This window comes from Natator depressus, chromosome 12 (assembly GCF_965152275.1).
Source record: "Natator depressus isolate rNatDep1 chromosome 12, rNatDep2.hap1, whole genome shotgun sequence".
In the NCBI taxonomy this organism is placed as follows: domain Eukaryota; kingdom Metazoa; phylum Chordata; order Testudines; family Cheloniidae; genus Natator; species Natator depressus.
Genome location: NC_134245.1, coordinates 26440225 through 26461602, shown reverse-complemented (window position 1 = coordinate 26461602; position 21378 = coordinate 26440225). Strand labels below are relative to the sequence as shown.

The 21378-nt window shown below is 41.4% G+C and overlaps 1 protein-coding gene across 1 annotated transcript in view; it reads left to right on the top strand.

Annotated features, from left to right (window-relative positions):
• The window catches only part of CDH5 (cadherin 5), a 52765-nt gene extending 34824 nt beyond the window's left edge, over window positions 1-17941 (top strand). Inside the window, exons 3-12 of the mRNA XM_074968796.1 lie at window positions 876-1164; window positions 1256-1372; window positions 5191-5358; window positions 5858-6045; window positions 8923-9176; window positions 9913-10055; window positions 11929-12053; window positions 13377-13485; window positions 13772-14017; window positions 15149-17941. Of these exons, the coding sequence (XP_074824897.1) occupies window positions 876-1164; window positions 1256-1372; window positions 5191-5358; window positions 5858-6045; window positions 8923-9176; window positions 9913-10055; window positions 11929-12053; window positions 13377-13485; window positions 13772-14017; window positions 15149-15642 (2133 nt within the window). The 3' untranslated portion in view covers window positions 15643-17941. The remainder of the gene's footprint in view (window positions 1-875; window positions 1165-1255; window positions 1373-5190; window positions 5359-5857; window positions 6046-8922; window positions 9177-9912; window positions 10056-11928; window positions 12054-13376; window positions 13486-13771; window positions 14018-15148) is intronic.
• Window positions 17942-21378: the final 3437 nt, after the last annotated feature.

Genomic DNA, 21378 nt, shown 5'->3' with positions numbered 1-21378 from the left:
CCAGTTGGGCGTTTTGCTATTGAATTCACTGGGGTCAGGATTTGACCCCATGATCCAAAATCTGAGATAAGTGGAACACATGCCTAATGATCATAGCAATCCGAAGTTGAGTGTTTGCATAATATTTCCATTACAGAAATTATAAAAATCCTCAACTGTTCATCAAGTCCATTTATTTTTTCAGATGAAATGTCACATACTTGCTCTGGTTCAACATTTGGGTAAGGTTTACAAAAATGGCATTAAAACCAAGAAAGCCTAGATCTTCAAAATTAACTAGTGATTTCGGATGATAGCTTAGGAAACCTTATTAAAAAGAGGGCCAAACTTTCAGAAGGTGGGTGCTGGGCACTTTCTGGAAATCAGAAAGTCATTAGTCACTTTTGAAAGACTTGGGATAAGACAACATTATTGGAAAAACAAAACTGGTGAGCGTTTCCAGTCTCCGCATTTAGGTCTGAAAATTCTGGCCATTTTTAGTGGGACAATGTAGATTGCTAATAGCTGGATTGAACTTATAAAAAGAGTAGCTAGGAAGAGGTGATAGTGGAAAAGCGATATAGGCATCAAATGGCCTCAAAAACCCAACTGTAAAGTTTGGTGGTGCACTTCTGGGCGTATATAAATCTCGCCTTTCTGATTGCAAATTGGATAACTGCCCATCCTTCAAAGGGGAAAATGAGGCAGGAATTCCCTAATTTATACTTGATTTGTGCAAACCAGCAATTGCAAATTATTTATAGATGAACTAAAGTAATGGCTTTAGCTAGTTGCTGAATTTATCTGTGCGAATATTATGTCCATCTCCAGGCTGAAAGTGTTCTGTTTTCAGATTTTAAAACTCACCTTTTAACTCCCTCAACTATGCTTTCTAGATCACATCAAGTGCAAGGAAGAAGAATGCTATGTATGTTCTTGAGGGGGAATATGCCAACAGCATCTTTAAAGTCCGTGAGGACACCGGAGATGTGTATGCATTTGAGAGGCTGGACCGAGAAAAGAAATCAGAGTATAATCTGACAGCTCACTGTATTGACAGAACAACCAACAAGGCACTGGAGCCACCATCCACATTTATCATCAAAGTCTACGATGTTAATGATAATGTTCCTGTGTTTGTACAAAAAGCATTCAATGGTTCTGTCCCAGAAATGTCACCAGTAGGTAAGTTCTTTGACTACTCATTTCTCCTTATGTTTCTGTTTAACAGAAGGGATTTTTAGTAAAATGTATCATTTGATAATTCCTTCTCTAGGAACTTCAGTCACCAAAGTGACAGCAGTGGATGCTGATGACCCAACAGTTGCAGGTCATGCCACAGTTATATACCAAGTTATTCAAGGAGAGCGCTATTTCACAGTTGATGAATCTGGTAGGCATGACACACATTTTTCGACTTTTACCATATACGTTACAAAATGTCACACGTTTAAGCCTTTATCATTCTAGCCAAGCGGGAGAAGGAGTTGGAAGTTTAGTTATCAGCAAGAATGTATGTATTTACAGAGAGGTTTTGTTCTGGTACAGTGACAAAGTGCCACTGTCTGTATTATTTAGGAATGTAAAAGTGAACTGAAAAACCAAAAGATATTTGTGTGCTAATTGCTGGAAGGGGAAGGTAAAGGGGTGCATTTCCCCCTGGTGAAGGCAGGTGCAGCGAAGGCACAATAGCTCAAGGCTGAATTGAGCTGAATTTAGCCAACAACTTCTGTTCTGAGTGAGCCACTGACCAGGAATAAGAACAAGATAGCACAGAAACACTGTACATCACTGAAATTCTTAAACCTGTTATAGGGCAAGGGGTGGCTGTATCCTAGACCCTTCATTCAATCTCTCCATGGGCACCACTAAGTGACAGGCTCATGCCTGTATTTCTCTCAGGGTGGAATCCCACAAATAACCCCACTTTTAGACGGGGTCCTCATGTCACAGTAGCCCTGTTCGCCACCCAGGAGTCCTCTGCTACAGATTTCCCTTTGGCAGCTGTGACCAGCTGGTAAATGCAGTGACAGAGAACAGCCTCTTCAAAACAAAAGTATTAATAATGTATCCATAGGAACATAACAGAGAGGGAAAAGGTTAACACAGTATGCATATAGGCTTTTGTTATCTCCCGTAAATCTTTACTTGCCTAAATGTGCAAGTTTGTCCCAGGACAAGAGTCTGCACCTCTCCAGCCTCTGCCCCCATCTCAGTCTGACTTTCATTGTCTCCCCCTGAAGAGCTCATAGAGAGGCAATCCTTTTATCTGTGTCCAAGTGTCTTTGTCCTGGGACCCCTGAACCTAACTAATCCAGTTTATGCATCTCACTGGGGGGGATAACAGGTAGACTTCCAGCAGTTGATTTGGCCCTTAAGCACTGACAATTGAGTTAGTCATGTCTGCCTTATAGGAGATTTGTAAAACCACTCAGGATTGTAGTTAACTTTTATAAATACTGTGTTTACCTCTATTTTAGGTCTACCATCATGCTGTTTGCTATATGGGGCAGAGAGTTATCTCCCACTGTCTTCATACCAATAACAAGGCATAGATTCACTAATTTTTCCAATAAGTGCAATGGTCACCTTTTTGATGATATAGTACAGCAGGAGGGTTCCTATAAATATTCAACCTACAGAAATACATTATTTGAAATATGTAAATGAATTTTACCATTTCCCAGAATGTTTATGCTTATAAATAGCAGCTTCAAGCTGAGGTTGTGTCTATAGATTAATTAAAAAGGAAGTCTGACAGCTTTTCCAGACACCCTTTGAGATAGCACACAGCACTCATTTTTTCACCACCCACAGTCAACTGATCTCCACTAAAGAAAAAGGCTGCATCATTTGTTGAATGCCATATGACTTCTATTGTTACATTAGATGCATTCACATACAAAGCCATGGCCCCATAGTTTGGCTGGATGTATACGCATGCCACATAGCACTGAACTTGACTTCTCCAATAAGTTCATGGAGACCTTGCTCTGCAAGCCCTCTAGGACCTTTGTGGAGCTATTGTTACACGTTAATGTGCTTGATCTGCCAATGTTCTCTGGGTCCAGCCACACCTCAGATTATTCCCATGCTAAGTAGAAATAGGGGGCAGCGCATGAGCCTGATTATATCCAGATGTACATAAAATACTGCTTCTACAGAGTACATGTACACACTTTAAAGGGCTTTACCCTTACTCCCAAATACCTGACCATTTGTTTCCTAATTCATTCATCATACAATAAACACGGCTATTAGATGTACATGTTTAAACCAGTAACATTATTCCCAGCAGTACACTGTGCAAGGATCCATTACTTTTTCCAGCTGCAATACCTCTACAAAGGATATCTATAATAGGAGAATACTATTTAGCCAGTGTTTGTGGCTTTGTAATCAAAATATTCAAAAATGCAAAATAGTGCATGGAGATATACAAAACATCCCATCATCTAGAAATCAGATTTCTAACCACAGCATTAGAAGCAATAGCCAAAATGCTACTTAAAGCCAACAGCAGAAGTACACAGGGGGACATCTAACAGAAGATTGCCAAGAAGTGAAAAATGCTAGAATAAATGTGACAGGTTGGACCCCCCACTTCGGCCACCTGATATATTGGGGTCCCAGTGAGCCCACCAGCCAAGGCTCCCTCACGCTGTCCCGCTGCGCACGCAGTCGGGACACACCCAGCTGTAGAACCACACAGAATCTGCAATCAGCAGTGTGTGGAAAGACTCAGCTCGGGGAATTGCCCATCACTCCGGTGCAGACACCTTCTGGAGTATAAACCCAAAATTATATGGTCTTCCACTGTATGGAGATCTATACAGCGTAAGCTCATGAAATTCGTTCTCCCCCATCCCCTAGTTATGAATCACACAAACCAGGTTTTAGAATAAACAAAAGATAAAAGTTTAACAACTTCAAAAAGGTAGATTTTAAGTGATTATCAGGGATAGAAAACATTAAAGCAGATTACTGAGCAAATAAAACAAATGTGCCAACTAGGCTTAATGCATTAAAGAAATTAACTACAAATAGTAATTTCTCACGCTAAATGTTGTTTTATGCAGGTTGTAGAGTTTCTTGAAGGTAAACTGCACTGCATTCAGCTTAAATCTCCTCCTATACCCTTCACAGGCTGACCTTTCTCACCTGGGCTCAGCTGCTGTCCCACCCACCCTCGCAGCTTAGTTCCTTTGTTTCTTCAGGTGTTTTCAGCAGTCTTCCTTCTTGGGGAGAGAAGCAGTGGAGGAGAGCCAAGATTATTTCATTCCCCAGCCTTAAATAGGGCTTACACATCACAGGAATCCTTTGTTTCCTAGTTTGACCCCCCACCTCTTCTAGTGGAAAAATACCAGAAGTCCAAAATGATGTCCAGTACCAGGTGACATAATCACCTGACCCTGCAGCGTTAAAGCAGCCTCCCAGGAAACTTCTCAGGAAGGAGGCTAGATTAGCATCTTCAAAGTCTCATTGTCCTTCCTAATGGCCCATTCAGGCTGTTTGCATACTGTCTGGTGGGCATTCCCCAGGTGAAAACACAGTTGTAATTATTACATAGTCAATATTTCTAACTTCAGACACAGAAATGATACATGCATACAAACTGGATAATCACATTCAGTAAGTCATAACCTTTCCAATAAACCCCACATGACCCATCTTGCATAAAACATCTCTTAGTTGTGCCATATTCAGGGCCGTCCTTACCCATATGCAAAGTAGGCAGCTGCGTAGGGCACCAGGAAATTTGGGGCACCACATTTCCTGGTGCCCTGCGCAGCTGTGTGCTGCTCCAGCTTTTCCTGCCCCACCCCAGCCCTGCCTCTTCCTGTCCCTGCTCTGTCCCTCTGCTCTGCCCCAGCCCCAGCCCCACTCCCCTGAGGGCTGCAGTAAGGCTGGGCCTGCACTCACCGGCAGCGGGAAGTGCAGCGACCAAGCCCCAGCCACACCACCAGTGAGTGGTTCCCCCCTATCCCACCAAGACAGCCCCACCCTCCGCAGAGGCCTGGGGCCTGCCCCCTGCTCCCCCGCCCTCCCCCCACCACCACACACACACACCCCTCTCCCTGGGGGCGGGGCTGCGTAGGGCCCCAGAATTGCTAGGGACAGCCCTGGCCATATTCATCTCATAACAATACTTCTATGAGGAATATGGGGCGTAACATCACAAACTGATCCTTTTTAATGTGTTTTTTAAAGGAGTGATTTCTACAGCCACAGCTGATTTAGACAGAGAGACTCAGTCTACATACGAAATTGTTGTTAAAGCAAAAGATTCTCCAGGGCTTCACGGTGGGGATTCAAGCACTGCTACAGTCATCATTACTTTATCCGACATCAATGACAACTTCCCAACATTTAAACAGCGTAAGTTGTGAGAGTGATTTTTTGTTTGAAAGGCACGAACAGGCATGATTAAAACAAATGGTTTCATCAGAGTTTATCCAATCAAGATTTCTTTATAAAAATTGCTAAAATATCTCTTGAATTGAACAGAACTTCCTCCCTTCCCGATTCCTCATTTCCCGCCCCCCACCCAGCACTGTATGCATAAGTTTGGTTAAAGGCCCTGAATTTTGCAATTAAGCTGTGATGCACATCCTGGGCAGAATAAATCCATTCAGTGCTATCTTGACATTTTTGAGCATTAATGCAGTTTTTAAAATTAAAAACTTAATTTCACAGAGAATAGTGAGATTGTTTGTCCCTGCAGACAAAGTATCTCAGTATTCTCTGTGAAATTATGTTCTTGTTACTAAAAATAAATTGAGATGAACAATTGATTAACAGAATTCTCACTTGAATGTGTGGTGTTTAGGGGGCTGTGGTTTTTAAATTTATTTATTTATTTTTTGTTTTAAAACAGAATCGTTCCACTTTAAAGTCCCTGAAAACATTAGAGTAGGAAGTGAAGTCGGCAGATTGAAAGTAGAAGACATTGATGAGCCACAAAACAGAAACACGAAGTATAATTTTGTCAGAGGACACTATAGAGATACCTTTGAAATTATACCAAATGCATTCACCAACGAAGGAATAATTAAGCCAAAGAAGGTACAATTCCTAGTGACAAAGAAAAATGTGTTGTTTGTTGTGTTGACAACTGATATCTAGGCAACCTATACTCTAAAAACAATATGGAACAGAAAAATCCAATTTTTTTTTTAGTTTCAAGGTAACATACATATTAAGTGCATTGATTCGGTATTAGTAGGATAAAAAACTCATTTTTGCCACACAGTGTATAATGGAGACTTACCTGATCAGATGCCAGAATGCACACCTCAGATTCCCCTCAGCTTGGTGTCTTAGTTTCCCCTGTCCTTAGGTATTTGGATAGCTTGGTGGGCCAGTAATTTTAATGCTTTGACTTTCCGGACCCCCTTCTGGGGTCAAAGTCCAAATGAAGTGAAAAATTCAAACTCTTCTAGTTAATCTCTTTACCTCTCCCTTCTCTACGGTTTTACAGCACTTTGTCCTCCCTGAGTCTTCACTGCCTTACCCACCCTTTCCCCTACAAAGGGGAGGATTTCCACACTACCTCCAGGTACTGTGGTAGGGGCTCCACGAGCCTGGGCCTTCCCCAAAACCCTGCCCTCAAGCTCCCAAACCTGCGTCACTGGTATCAGGGACATTTCATCATTAGCTTCAGCACTACCAACCCCAAGAATTCAAAAATCATGACTCCGCCCCCCCCCAAATCATGATACTACTTTACATTATAAATTCGGTTCTGTTTTTATTTGCTTCCTGGTTCCTGAGCTGTTTGACTATATATACACACTTCATGTTTTCAAGCTTTTCTTTGTCGTCAACAGGACTAGAAATTTTTTTTTTTTTAAATGAAGCTGAGATTCTCAGATCCCTCTATTCCAGCATCAGGGTCTTAAACACAAAGACTTCGTAAAAATCATAAGAGCTGCTAACATTGGCCTTGTCACTAGGCCTCCTCCATGGCCTCTTTCTGTGGTGTTCAGTGATCCCACAGTGCTGAAAGTGGCGAGTGCTTGCAAGATTTATTGTGATTTATTCTGAGTCTGTTTCTAATTAGCTGAGCTTAACAAGAGCTTCACAATGCCCCACCCAAATGCTATCTGGGAAGCTCAGCCCTTAAAGGCACAGCCGCTAGTACCGCAGTTCCCAGCACACCTCCACCAAACTGCTGCTCTTCCCCAGGTCTCTAAGCATCTCTTCCTCCCTGCAGGCCTCTCCCACTGTGGGGAAAATGCTGCTGTTTATATTACAAAGCAGGCATGACTCTTCCTCACCTGCTCGAGCACATGATCTGGAAGAAGGTGGGGGTGGGGGAAAAGGGGAGTCGGGACTTGAACTACTTAAAGGCTCAGTTCATTGTTTGAAGTACATAATGGACAAGAGTCATCCATGGTGCGATTTCACTGGAATCGGTGGAGTTTCCAAAAGAATGAATTTGTCCCAGAGATAAGTTTGCACTGTCCTCTAAGGCAAAACATCAATGCTTATGTAACAGTTTCAAGGCCATTGTCTCTGCCACTATGTCCAGTCATAAGTTTAACACCTTTATCACTATTTAATTAGCATGTTTCAGATTAGTGTATTATATGAGGAATACTGGGTATCTCAAACACTGCTGTCTACACCTACACTATCTACAAGGTGGAGATTGACTCAACCTTCAAAATTAGGGATGGTTGGTGTTTTTCTTAAAGCCCCAGCTCTTACAGTAATGTGATTACAGGAGAATCTCAGATTTCATTAAAAAAAAAAAAATAGGTTTCTAGCATTTATGGTTGAAGGGAAAAAAAGAAAATGAACCCTAAAAACAAAATGAGAAGACAAAGAAATATACCCACATTTTTTTACTTCTCAAAAATCTCATGATTCTGATGACTTGTTACATGGCTTTTGAATGCTTCGGACAGAATACCAACTTGGAGATTATGAGCATCTCAACATTCACAGCTGTTTGGAGATGATGTTTTATTTTCTTGAATCCTGTGCAGGCTGTGAAATCTCTCTCCAACGTTTAGGTCAGATCCAAGCTTTTTTGATTCAGGCCCATGTGTAATCACTCCAACTATCAGTATGGTTCTCAACTGTCCCTCCAGACTGAAGCAGCTTTGCAGTAGGAATCCCCCCCACCAGCCCAAAAAAAACAAAAAACAAAAAAACCACTATACCAGATTCTTTTTTCATTGTAGATTAAGTTGTTTTCTCTTGGACATGCCTACTTCCAGGCATTTCTGGCTACATTAAAGCCCTGATAATATTGCACCACTCCAAACTCGTGGCAAAATGTCCAAATCTCTCCTGAGTTCAAATGCTCTCACACGTAGCACGAACGCTGCAATCTACTCTGCACACAGTGAGCAAGTTTGGCTGAGAGGCCTATCATGGCCAGCCTCTCTTTGGTAGGTAGGGCACCAACAGACCTCTACCATGAAATAAGAATCTGGTATAGTTTGTTTACTATTAGCTGGATTGCTGGCTGTAGTTTACAGTTAAGGGTCTTGGCTCTCAAGCAAGAAAGCCCCATCTCCTGCCTTCAATGAATGTGGAGAAACGTAGTTGGGAAGGGCAGAGATGTGGATTTCAGCCTCACCTTTCAAGAAAGGAGCTAGCTCAGATCACCCTAGACTAGCTATCCTGCCTACGGTCAGAGATAGCTGGCTCTGACTGAAGCTTGTAGCCACAGAACTGTAAACATAAAAGTACAGACTGAGAATTATGTGCTGAATTTTGAATAAAGACTAGATTTGTGAAAAAAGTCATAAGCTGCTCAAGTAATAAATGCACATAAAATGGGAGAAATTCACTGAATAAATGATTCCCTGATAATCTAGTTCCGTTACAACATACTAGCATTTCCAAATCACACATTGCAGTACGGTGCTTTAGTTTGCATATATAGCATTTTTATTACTGACTAAGAATGTTTCTCTTTTCATTTAGCCATTGGACTATGAAAAAATAAAAGAGTACAAGTTTGACATTGAAGCAACTGATCCAACAGTTAATATGCGTTTCTTCAAGTCTGGTGGGCCAAAGAGCATTGCAGCCATTACCATTGAAATTCTTGATGTTGACGAGCCTCCCATCTTCTCTCAGCCATCCTATGTTTATAAAATAAAAGAAAACTACCTCCCAAAAAACCCACTTGGCACAGTTTTGGCAGTAGATCCTGATGCAGCAAAACGGAAAATTAGGTAAATGATGCTGGATACTACATCAGTTCCCAGCAAACAACATTGTTAAATTCTCAACATTTTAAAGATAAAGGAAGTTGGCCAAACTTTCAGAACTGTGTATGCAAAAATGCATAATCTGCATGTGCAGTCACACACACGCAATAACTGCACAAAAGTTAAGTGCCTGGGCACTTGCACATGCAATTACCACATACGGTCACTATGATAGCACATGCGCATTATGCCTATGCAGATTAGCAGACAAGTGAAAATGCACAATTCTGTAGGTCTTACTTTATGTTTTTGTACAATTATTGTTGCAATTTTTTATATTGCAACTACTGCCTTGGCATGTATAGTCTCCAAAATTAAAACAAAGTGAACTAATTTAAAATCAGCAAAGGAGTAATAAATAAATCAATCTACATAAATTTGGGAAAATTTTCTAGCTGACATAAGATATATTGGGCTAATTACTCTATTCTGGCCCAGGTAATTTTGGGAGGAAATTCTATCTGGTGAGGAGGGCTGGAAGAGAAGAAAATATTTCTCTGCCACGCGTTTGAAGCTGTTTAAAATGTTAGTCCGAGAGGAGAATGGTTAGCAAAGCGCATGGTAAATGCAAATGATCAGATCTGCAGTTTATCATACAATTTTTAACAACTTCCAGACCTTCTGCTATGAATCACTGAAATGCTACACACTGTTACTATTCTTGTTTTGTTGAGGATTATCCTTCTTAAATAAAACACAGATATACCCTCCGAAGATCCAGCCCTAGTGGGGACTATGTCAAAGTATCCAATAGTGGAGATATCTTCATCTCAAAGCCTCTGGACAGAGAAGCCAGTGCCTGGCATAACCTAACCGTGGCAGCCCAAGAAATCATGGCAGACAGTAAGTGTCAACTAGAAACTTGTTTCATTGGGGGGAGAGGGGGAAAATCAGTATATTTCTTCTGAATGATCATTGTTTAAAAGAAAAAAAAAAGCCAAACAAAAAAAAACCTGTCAACATTTGACACAAGCTAATGCACCCCTTTGATCAAAGTGGCTATGTTTGCTTTAGAATGATTTTGCATTGCAAATGTTCAAATCCGACAAACGTGTACTTCAGCAAGTGAGCTGAGTATGCTTTTTTCAGAATTTGACCTATTATTAATATGCAAATTCACTCAGCTCATTAACCAGAATATACCTTGTTTCTTTAAGCTAGTCAAGGGTTCTCAAATATCATTGCACTGCAACCCGCTTCTGACAATAAAAATTACTACATGACCCCAGGAGGGAGGACCAAAGCCCGAGTCTGCCCAAGGCCCTCCACCCCAGCTGGAGGGACCAACGCTAAAGCCCCATCCCCGCTGCCCCGGGTGGGGGGTGCAAAGTCAAAGCCCAAGAGCTTCAGCCCAGGCAGGGGTCCTGTAACCTGAGCCCTGCCATCCATGGCTGAAGTTTGAGCCCCGCTGCCCAGGGTTGAAGCCCTGGAGCTTCAGCTTCAGCCCCAGGTGGTGGGGCTTAGGCTTTGGCTTCAGTCCTGGGCCCCAGCAAATGTAACGCCAACGCTGGCGTCCACTATTTACGACCCATTTTGGGGTCCCAACCCCAGTTTGAGAACCGCTGAGCTAGATATACTTTTGAGCCAGTGCATGGCTGACACTCAACAAGCAGTCTGGAATAGCAACTGTTCCCCAGGATGTTCAGGTAAATGGATTTGTCCAGAGGCATCCCCAGAGCCTGCCACATCATTGTCATTCACACCTACTTATTGCAGGAAGGGCACAGAGCTCCACCTCCAAAGCATGCAAGATGGCAGAATCCCACTACACAGCTGCTGGGACAGCAGCAACCCTGCATAGCATCACTCTAAAGTGGCCTTGTCCCACTTCTCCATCAGAGGCAATTTCACCTCTAATAATTTCCTCTTAGTTCAAAGTACTAGTAAACTGAAGGGTACGGGGAGGAAAAAATCCACATTACCTACATTCTACTGGATTCAGTGAATGTAACTTTCAATATGGCACTTTCATGATACTCAAGAACACTGGTTGGTCAGCATTAAAAGGTGAAGTATAGATTCTGTAAAATACAATGTATGTTTTAGATTCAAGGTTGCTCAGCAAGTCTTCTCCCTCTAGAATCCAGAAACCAGATTTAATACTTAGCCTTCAGTACAAATGCAATGAATCCCTTGAAACCACTAACCTTTATGCCTGGATCTCTAACATAAGTCATAGAAAAAGCATCTTGCCTGATTATACTCCCACAGTACAAAGAGAGCAAAATTCCCCTCACATCCATATGTAGAGCCATTGTAACCACTTCCCAGGCCAGACCCTTCAACATTTAAGTCCTGCCATAAGAGCCAAGGAGCAAGTGGGAAGGAGGGATAGCCTCCTTGTTACACTTTGGCAATCTTCAACTGGCATACATTCCTTTCGGGTTATAGACAGCTGGCATGGTTTAGAGCAGCCCCTAGGTTGTTATAACCTACACAGAGTCCAGCACAGTAAATCAGGGAGCCGTCACCAGCTCCCCCTCATCCCATTCAACCCTGTGTAGGATCTCTGTGTAGGAACAAATCTGGGCCTAAATTCACATCTAATAAGTAGGATGAGTATAAATTCATCAAAGTGTGATATACTGTACTATTCTTGCTCATTATGAAGAAGTTCCATGAATGATGCAAAGCACAGGACAAGTGTTCTGTATGGGGCTCAGTCTGCAGACAACTGAATGATAAATCATCCATTATTTTATGTTTATCATTTCAGATAGACTGTCTGACATAGAATCACATACACAAGTTTATATCCAGGTTCTTGATCAAAATGACAATGCTCCAGAATTTGCTTATCCTTATGAGCCCAAAGTGTGTGAAAATGCCGCACCGGGAAAGGTAGGTAATACATGAGAGGGTTGTTTCCATTTATACTTAACCATATACCTTCAAACACAAGTTAAACCACAACTCTTTAGATAAGAGTTATCCTGTTTGCTAATCCTAAATACTGATCTGCATGTGCTTCCAGTGGCTACTCCATTGATTTCCGAGCTGTCAGCACTCAGGACTTTTCGCTGCTATAATACAGACCTATCACTTCACACACCGCCACACACCCCCACCATCCCTCTCCCTCCCATCGAGCAGAAGGTCGGCAGTATGCATGCACATTAGCCATTCCAGTTCAGTTAACCCTACAAGGTGGCAGTTATTACCAGCAATTCATTTTCATCTACCTAATATTCATACATGCAAAACCTGAGCTATGTAACATAGGCAGGAGAAAAAAAGAGTAAATATTAAGACTGCAAATTTCGTCAGCGCCCAGTTTGTGTGCCAACAAATACAGTTGGTATTTTTTAGGTGTCATGGGTTCCTCAGCTGCAGCTTTTACATTAAGTTTTTTTTATTTATATTCATTAATTTACAGTCTTTGAGCCAGATTCTACCAGTTGATGGGAGCTGTGTGTACAGACCCAGGGGTAGTATTTGATCTTTAACTTGATTTTGAAATACTTTTGGTATATCATTTATTGATGTCATATAGATTATTCATCTGCCATACATGCAGTAGCTGTATTGTGTGTTTTCAGTTTTTGGGGGAGATTTTCAAAAGCAAGCAAGGAATTTAGGAGCAGAAGTCTTAGACATTCACTGTTATTAGTGCTCTAAATCCATTAGGCACTTCAGAAAAACTCCACCTAAAGATATTTAAATGAACATTAGTTTTCTCTCTTTATGGTTAATTTCAAGCCATAACACAGCCACACCGCAGAGTAGGAGAGAGAATCCCTTTCCTTTGTGTGTGGCAGGATTGACGCTACCTGGCTTTTAGCACATGCTACTGTGGGGGGAGCATAGAGGCTCTGCACCAGTTTCTCTCCATAAAAAGTACGTAAGCAGGGAATAGGCAAACCCATCTTTCTGACTCTCCCTCCACATCAGCCAGTGGATCTGACTAGTCATGCAACGGGGGAAGGAAGCAGCCCTTTGAAGAGGGCTATAATCAAATTACTCCTATTGCACTGCAAAGGATAGGAGGCCCCAGGAGGCACTGCGCCTCTCTGGGGGCCCCTCTGGAGTGATGCAGCTTCACACAACCTCTTACTGCAGATGGTCCATGAAAGGCCCAGCACAAGCTATTGCATTACATAATGAGTGTTTTTACCACTGTGTTCACTGCATACCTGAAATTTATGAACTTTGGAATCTTTATAGGTAATAATCAGGATTTCAGCTACTGACAAGGATGAAATGTTGCCTGGCGTTAACTTCAAATATTCCCTGACCACAGAAGATAGCAACTTCACATTGGTTGACAATCACGGTAGTGTATCCCCTCAGTAGATTTCAGCATATAGCAAAAGAGGCACCAGGAAACATGAGGTGAAAACTAGAGATAATCTGTGATGGGTCCAAGTGGGCTATTGTTATTTATAAACAAGTTAAAGGTTTTTTCAGCAGATAAAGAGTTGTTCATGCCCACCCAACTATTTGCGGGGTTCCTTAAAGGCTCAGTTAGCCTCAGGGGATTGTGCTAGATGATTTGTAATCTATAAAGAAAGTCAGGAGGCTGACATCACCACTTAATTAGATGTCATTACCTTTTCCAGAGAACACAGCTAATGTCACCGTCAAATATGGACAGTTTAACCGTGAGCGGGCAAAAATCCACTACCTACCTATCATCATCTCAGACAGTGGTACACCTGAGCTAAGCAGCACAAACACACTTTCCATCAGTGTCTGCAAGTGTGATGAGAAAGGAGAATTCACTTTTTGCGAAGAAGCAGCTAAGCAAGTTGGAGTTAGCATTCAGGCGTTGGTGGCAATTTTTATCTGCATCCTCACAATCCTTGGTAAATATCTGATATTTCAAGCATACTCTGCTCTTGACATGTTCTTTCTAATTGAAGTACCTGAAGTTGTGTGCTTTTCCAGGATCAAGAAGAACATTTTAAAGAGAGTCAGTCACATTCAGTAAACTCTTGCATTTACTTTCTTTTTGGCCTATTAGAATAGTTGTCTTATTGTAACTAAGGAGCAGTTGTAATTTCACCATTAATATTATTTAGCACCATTAGGCATAATGTAACTGTACATGAATCTGAGCCAGAGAAACAACAGGGCCCCTATCTCAAAAGGCTGAATTCATATGGGCACAACATGTAACAATGCAATAAGACACCAATAGAAATGATATTGCATAACCCATTAATGGTGCAACAATAGGCTGCTGTACTTGATGTATGGATATTGCAGTATTGTGAATGGAAAGCTGGTATCCAGGATTGTAACTTGGGTGGCATAAGAATGCATAATGTTAAAAAAATATTAATATAGCGCTTAACATGAACTGGCTGACATGTGGGGATTGGCTGGGTGATGGAGCTGTTCACCTTTAGGTCATCAGTTTGAGTTTAACATGGACTGGTAAGGGTGAAAGTGGGTATTGTTTGATAGCCTAGATGTTAAATGATTGGATGGTCCAAACTCAGTTCCTAGCGGACAAGTGTCCACATCACGACGCCACACCCATAAGTCAGCCTCAGCAAAAAAGAGGTAAAACGCCAACTGATTATGGAGGATGAACTATGGTCTCTCTGCTAGAGATATACCCTCCAGGGCAGGGCTCAGGCATATTGGCAGGGCAACATAGGGAAAGCTTGCACTGCTGTTGTCTGTTCTGTGTTCATGAATACAGGACTTCAGGTTCCAGGACTAACAGTCTGGTGCTGTAAAAATAAAGTTCTAAGGAGATGAAGAGATCAACACTAAAGCAGATTGACAGAATGCAAAAACGGGCCCCTTTTGTCAACACATCAGGCCTACATTAGAAATGTTTTAGATAACATTCAAAAAAGAATGTAATGGCATTTTTCCTGAAAAAACTTCAGATTATGTTCAATTTTAACTACACTGAGTTTGGTTTACTCTAATTCTCTATATTTGCCTTTATTTACAACTGCTGGGATATGTTTTCTCTACAGTAATCACATTGTTAATCATTCTGAGAAAGAGGCACAAGAAAGAGCTGACTGTACTCAGGAAGAATGTGGCAGAGATTCATGAGCAGCTTGTCACCTACGATGAAGAAGGTGGTGGTGAAATGGACACCACCAGCTACGATGTGTCTGTGCTCAACTCTGTCCGCAAGAATGGCATGAACCTGGAGACTAGGCCCTGCCTGTATGCACAGGTCCAGAAGCCAACAGGAAATGGAAATTCTGGTACTGGGGAAATGGCAATTATGATTGAGGTGAAGAAGGATGAAGCTGACAATGATGGGGATTTGCTGCCATATGACACCCTTCACATTTATGGCTATGAAGGTGCTGAGTCCATTGCAGAATCTCTTAGCTCTTTGGAGTCAGGATCCTCAGATTCAGATATTGACTATGACTTTCTAAATGACTGGGGTCCAAGATTTAAAATGTTAGCTGAGCTTTATGGATTGGAGCCAAATGAAGACTTTGTGTATTAAGTTCAAATCAACTGTGTTTAGTTTTTTTCCCCCTCTAGAGACAGATAGGAAAGCCAAGATGCAACTAGTATGCAAAAGGAGGCTCAGCAGATCTTTACACAAGCAGCACAGGATGTAACTATGATTCTAGACACCAAAAACTCAACGCATTTTGGGTTAAAAAATTACAACAAAATCCATTTTTAAAAATTAATGACATTGTTCTTGTCCCATTCCCGCAGCATGGGCGGCTCAGCTAGCACACTGACTCCTCCATTGACACTAGTTCTCTATGACCCACAGGTAGGCTCCACAAAGCATGTCTTTTGCGTCATTACTGCCCAGCACCTGTGAAAGTTTTCCATATATATGCTGATGCCTACAGCAGCATGGCCCTGATTTCTTCCCCATTCCATGTGGTCACACCCCCTTTTATCAATGCAAAATTAAGAACAGAGGAGTCTAGCAGCTCTGGGAAGGAACATATAATGGAGGCACCTGTAGCCACCTCCCCCTCAAGTCTGCCTTGCCTCCTGTACCATCTTGCATGGATAATTCATGCCCTTGCTTACACAGTAAAGGGGAGGATCATCATTTAATATTAAAGATGCTTCCATTATGTTCAAAGAGATTCATGATTTCTCCCTTCTTCCCAATTCACTAGTTACCTTTCCACTCCAAAAATGGCTACTGCAGGAAGATAGTGGAACTCTTTGGGATTTTTAAAAGACCAGAGTGGTTTTAATTGGTCATTTTTGAAAAGGTTGCCTGTGGGGATTTCTGGCACAGTCCTGGAGTATTAAAATCTCTTTATCCTCAGAAAAAAAGATTTTCCTTTCTTAACTAAGATCTTGGTGCTATTCAATGTACTATATCCTGCCGGGCAGGACACGGGCAGATCAGGTGGAATGTTAAGGCTCCAGAACTGTAGGTCTCACTGGATTGCAACAATCAAATCACACGTATTACAGGCTAAGCAGGTGTTGGTTTTTCTAGGAGTTTTCTTTTTTAATATTGAAGAAATTTAACTATTTCAGGGGAAAAAATTCAAGGGTCTCATTACTGTGAATTTTGTTTTTAAACAGGTACTGTAAAATGGGTATTTTCCACCTAGGAAAGTATTGTATCTGTATATTCTACTGTCTGTCTGAAAGACCAAGGCATGAACATAAGCAAGGTTTTGGGTGCCACCACCACTGCATCCCTGATCCTGCAAAGACACATGCGCATATTTAACTTCATGCACAGCGGGGAGTCATCCTGTTCAGCTGAAATCCAGTGCGGACAGTGCATCTAGTCAAACATGTATGTTTTTCAGGATCTAGGCAAGTGATGACAATGGGCTGGCTCCTGCTCCCACTGATGTAGGACTCCCATTGATTTTAATGGGAGCAGGGTCCTGCCAATGAAATACCCAGTTTTGCAGGATCTGTAGGAATTAGTTTAGCTGATCTCTTGATTTAAGATTGGATTTTATATTATAGTCGCTAATCCAAATACTAAAGTCGTCTCTTTTAAACCAGTGTGGCAGAATTTCACTGGTTTGCATTTCACTAAGTCACCCACAGCTGATACACAAAACCCAGTATCCTTTTTCAGCAAAGATTTAATAGCAAGGGTATTAAATCTGCAGGGTGGTCTCCTTTTCGTACTTCACTACTTTTTTCGAAATACACTATGCAACATTTAGTAGGACACTGTCATCAATTATTCAAATTATAGTACACTTTCCATATATGGGCCTGATCCAAACCCATTGGGAATCTTCCCATTGGTGGTTGGATTAGGCCCTTTATAAATAATGTACTTTTTTTAAAATTTGTGTTTGTTCACTTAATCATTAATTTGCAAATCCAGTCCTCAATGCAAGATTGTGTTATAAAGATTGTGTTATTAATACTTATGTTTTAAGATTTTCATGTATAATAAGGTGTTGCTATTAAACAGGAAATGTTAGCTATAAAATTATTCAGTGCCATAGCTGAAGAGTCTTCTGTAAACAACATCCAGATAACATTTCCTATAATCACTGTGGGGTTTTTTGCAGTCTGCATTATAACATTATTCTAAGGAACACCGTACTGATCTCTACTATACATCAAAAGGTGTTTGCACTGGATATTTTCTTTTAATATTGCTATACTTGTTTTGTTTTTACTTACATAAAAGCCAAATTCAAATGTAGTGTTATTTCTCTGTGAATTAATAAGCTGCATGCATAAGACAATAGGCTTTTGGGTGAACTTGCTGCAGTGAATTCAGTCAGCAGAATGCTGGAATCTGTTAGCGAAGGGGAAAGGAAGTCATCAAACCCATAGAATGATAGACATGAGTTCATGGAGGAGCTCTGTGTAAAAATGATTTTTTTCATGTACTTGGGAAGCTATACTCTAAGACAGTGGTTCTTAAACTGTGGGTCGCGACCCCGTTTTAATGGGGTCGCCAGGGCTGGCTAGACTTGCTGGGGCCAGAGGCCGAAGCCAAAGCCCAAGCCCTACTGACTTGGGCCAAAGCCTGCAGGCTTCTGCCTTGGGCAGTGGGGCTGAGATTACAGGTCCCCTGCCTGGGGCTGAAGCCCTTGGGCTTTGGCTTTGCCCCCACCCCAGGTCAGTGGGGCTTTGGCCCCTCCATGCAGGGAGGCAGGGATGGGGTGGGCTCAGGCTTCACTCCTCCCCTCCTGAGGTCATGTAGTAACTTTTGTTGTCAGAAGGGGGTCGCAGTGCAATGAAACTTGGGAACCCCTGCTCTAAGACCTTCTCCCACAGAATCTTCCCTTCTCAGACGTCTGATTTCACGGAGACCCTTTTCCAGGCAAATCAGAGCTGTGCAACATACCAATTTTCTTGTCATGTGGGGCCAGATTTTCAAGAGAGCTCAGTGTATGGAGTTGTTTTGAAAATCTGGCCCAATTGAGGGTGTGGAGATCTTTTGAAAGTTTGGTTACAGAATCGATGTGGTTCTAGAGGGCGATACAAATACACAGAGAACGCTGGTATAGTATCAGCTAAATCCCACACCTGCAGGATGGAGCACAGGGATCAGGACCTTCCCACCTTAAAATACAATCTTCTATTGTTTGAACTACCCCATTAGCTACCACTAGAACAGTTCCGTCCTCAGTTATCAAATGTATCACGGAATGCACTGAACAATTTTAGATGACCAAATGGAGGACATTTTCAGTGAAATTAACAGACTGCTGGGGATATGAGTTTGATTGAGATTACAGGGAATTTTGCATAACTGTTTGAGGCATTACCAGCAGTTAGAGGAGAAATTCTTATTTCAGTTGACAGAGGGCTTTGGTTTTGGAGATGAAAGTCCCAACTCCTATCCCTCATGTTGTGTGTGTACGACTTAGCTGCCAGCCAGAATGCACATATCCCAACTTTCTCTGCACTCAACAATGTTACTCCCTAGTAATATTTCATCCCTTCAAGCAATGCAAAGCACACTTCCCCATCACCCCTCAGCAATGGCATGGCCCAGTGTCTCCCTAATATTTCTAGTCCTGCCACACCAGAAGCAAGGGACTGAGCAGGGGTGCCTCAAACTGTACAAAAACAACAGATAGTCATTTCCCCATATTGCCCATAACCCTGGATTTAAGGGCTAGCACACAACAGATGAGTAGACAGTCATGGCAGAAAGGAAAGGACTGACTCAGCAGAGAAAGCTGTGTTTGCAGAAATTAGTAGTAACTTTTAAATTGCACTATAAAATTGCAACCAACCATCTGTGAATACTTAAGTCTCACACTCTAAGACCTTTAAATTCAGTGTTTTAGACAACAGTCCTTTATCACCTTTTTTCTATGTTCACTCTCAAAGAAAGATCATGCCAAAACTTTTTTTAAAGAGACTTGCCCAGGCTGTTGGTATTTACACAAATATAAATCAAATGAAAACTGTCAGTTCTTTCAGAGCTAATTGTCAGGAGCAGAATAATATAAAAGTTTCAGATTACACAAATTTAGCCGCATTGCATTAAAAGTGCAATACATATGTCAATTAAGTTACAATGAAATGCATTTTTCCAAAGAAAGATCAATTAAATATCCGCGATAATTTTGCTTTCACCAAATATTTTAAGTGTTATTCATTTAATTAAAACATACATTTGACTTTTATTCTTAGTTGATCATGAATTTTTATTGTATTATTTTTATGTAATAAAAGGTCATGCCAAGGGACTAATGCATTTAATAAAGATTTTTATATGGCCCCCCCATTAGGGATCCTTTATGAAATAGTCATTTATGCTTGAAATCCTTGCTAAACGAATTAGCAAGGAATACCTGTTAAAACAACATTTATTGAACCCCTCTCTACGCCAAAATAATCTGGTGAATTGACCCAGCTACTACTCCAAATAATTCAGATGAGTTTTCAATATTCAAGGGAAAATAATTCAAAAATGAGCCCTGTAGTTGCATCAAATATTGTTATTAGCATTCAGCACAGCTATTGTAACCTGAGGGAGAAATATAAAAACACATAAAAGCCAGGAAAGAGGACATAAAACGAGAAATGAGAAGGAAAAAACACATTTAACCGTTCCTGGAGTTATTGTTTTTTTCCCCTCCTTGTTAATGGATTCTCTTACCTCCCCAGCAGCAATACAAATTAATTCTAGAAGGGGTCCAGTCAACGTTGTTATTAGAGCTGAAATGTCATTTCATCAAAACCAAAATTTTTCATGGAAATGTATCAATTTCAATGAAAAATGCATTTGGAAGGTTTTGTGGATTCATAACGGCATACCTAGAGAGAGAGAGAGAAAGGGAGAGGGAGAGCACCCACATATTGCAACCAAAACAAATTAAAAAAAACCACCTTGAAATTTTATATTAAACCGATTGTTGTTTTCTGGTCAGGCCTAGTTGTGATGCCTGAGTCATGAAGAGCAACAGGGTCTCCTTTGGAGTTTAGTGCTTTGATACAAGAATCCTCCCTAAACCCAACTCATATTTTTCCCCTTCTGACACTTACATTTTGCATATGCTATGTAATGCTGTGTGTTGGTGAAAGGCTAGCAGTACGCACACAGATGTATCATGGCTCACAAATCTATCCACACATGTATGTTATGCTCATCAAGGTATTTGAGTGACTTACAAGATTCCATTTCTAAAAGATTTTAGACCCAAATCTGCCTCCCTTAGTGCAGTTATTTACACCTGTGCAAAGAGTACAAAAAGCTGCTATTTTGATTTGTAACATTTTACACCCAGTGCGCAGAAGTAGATGACGGTGCAAGGCACTGGGAAGTCAGGTCCCTTATGTTCCTTTCCACCTCATCCCTATTGAATAGAATTAGGGTGACCAAATGTCCCAATTTTATAGGGACAGTCCCGATATTTGGGGCTTTTTCTTATATAGGCTCCTATTACCCCCTACCCTCTGTCCCGATTTTTCACACTTGCTATCTGGTCAGCCTAAATAGAATTGTCCTCTTTGGTTTAGGCCAAAAATGTGAGTTTTACAGTTTGTTCCGAATGCACCAACGCTCATTCTAATCTCAGAATTCAACAGTGATGGGCCAGCTGCCAAGGAAGCTTGTCTGCCATGCTCACAAGGCGGTCTGTTGTTGTTCCAGTGGATCATAGCTGTTGTGGGAGATCAGGATAGCCTCCGAAATGGCTCAGGCCAATCCAACAGAAGCCTTTGAATGTAAAAAGTGGAAGCTTTGATCTCTGTGTGGGGAGCCAGTGCAGCAAGCAAAGGACTGGGGAAATGGACACTTCCAGCTTGTGCC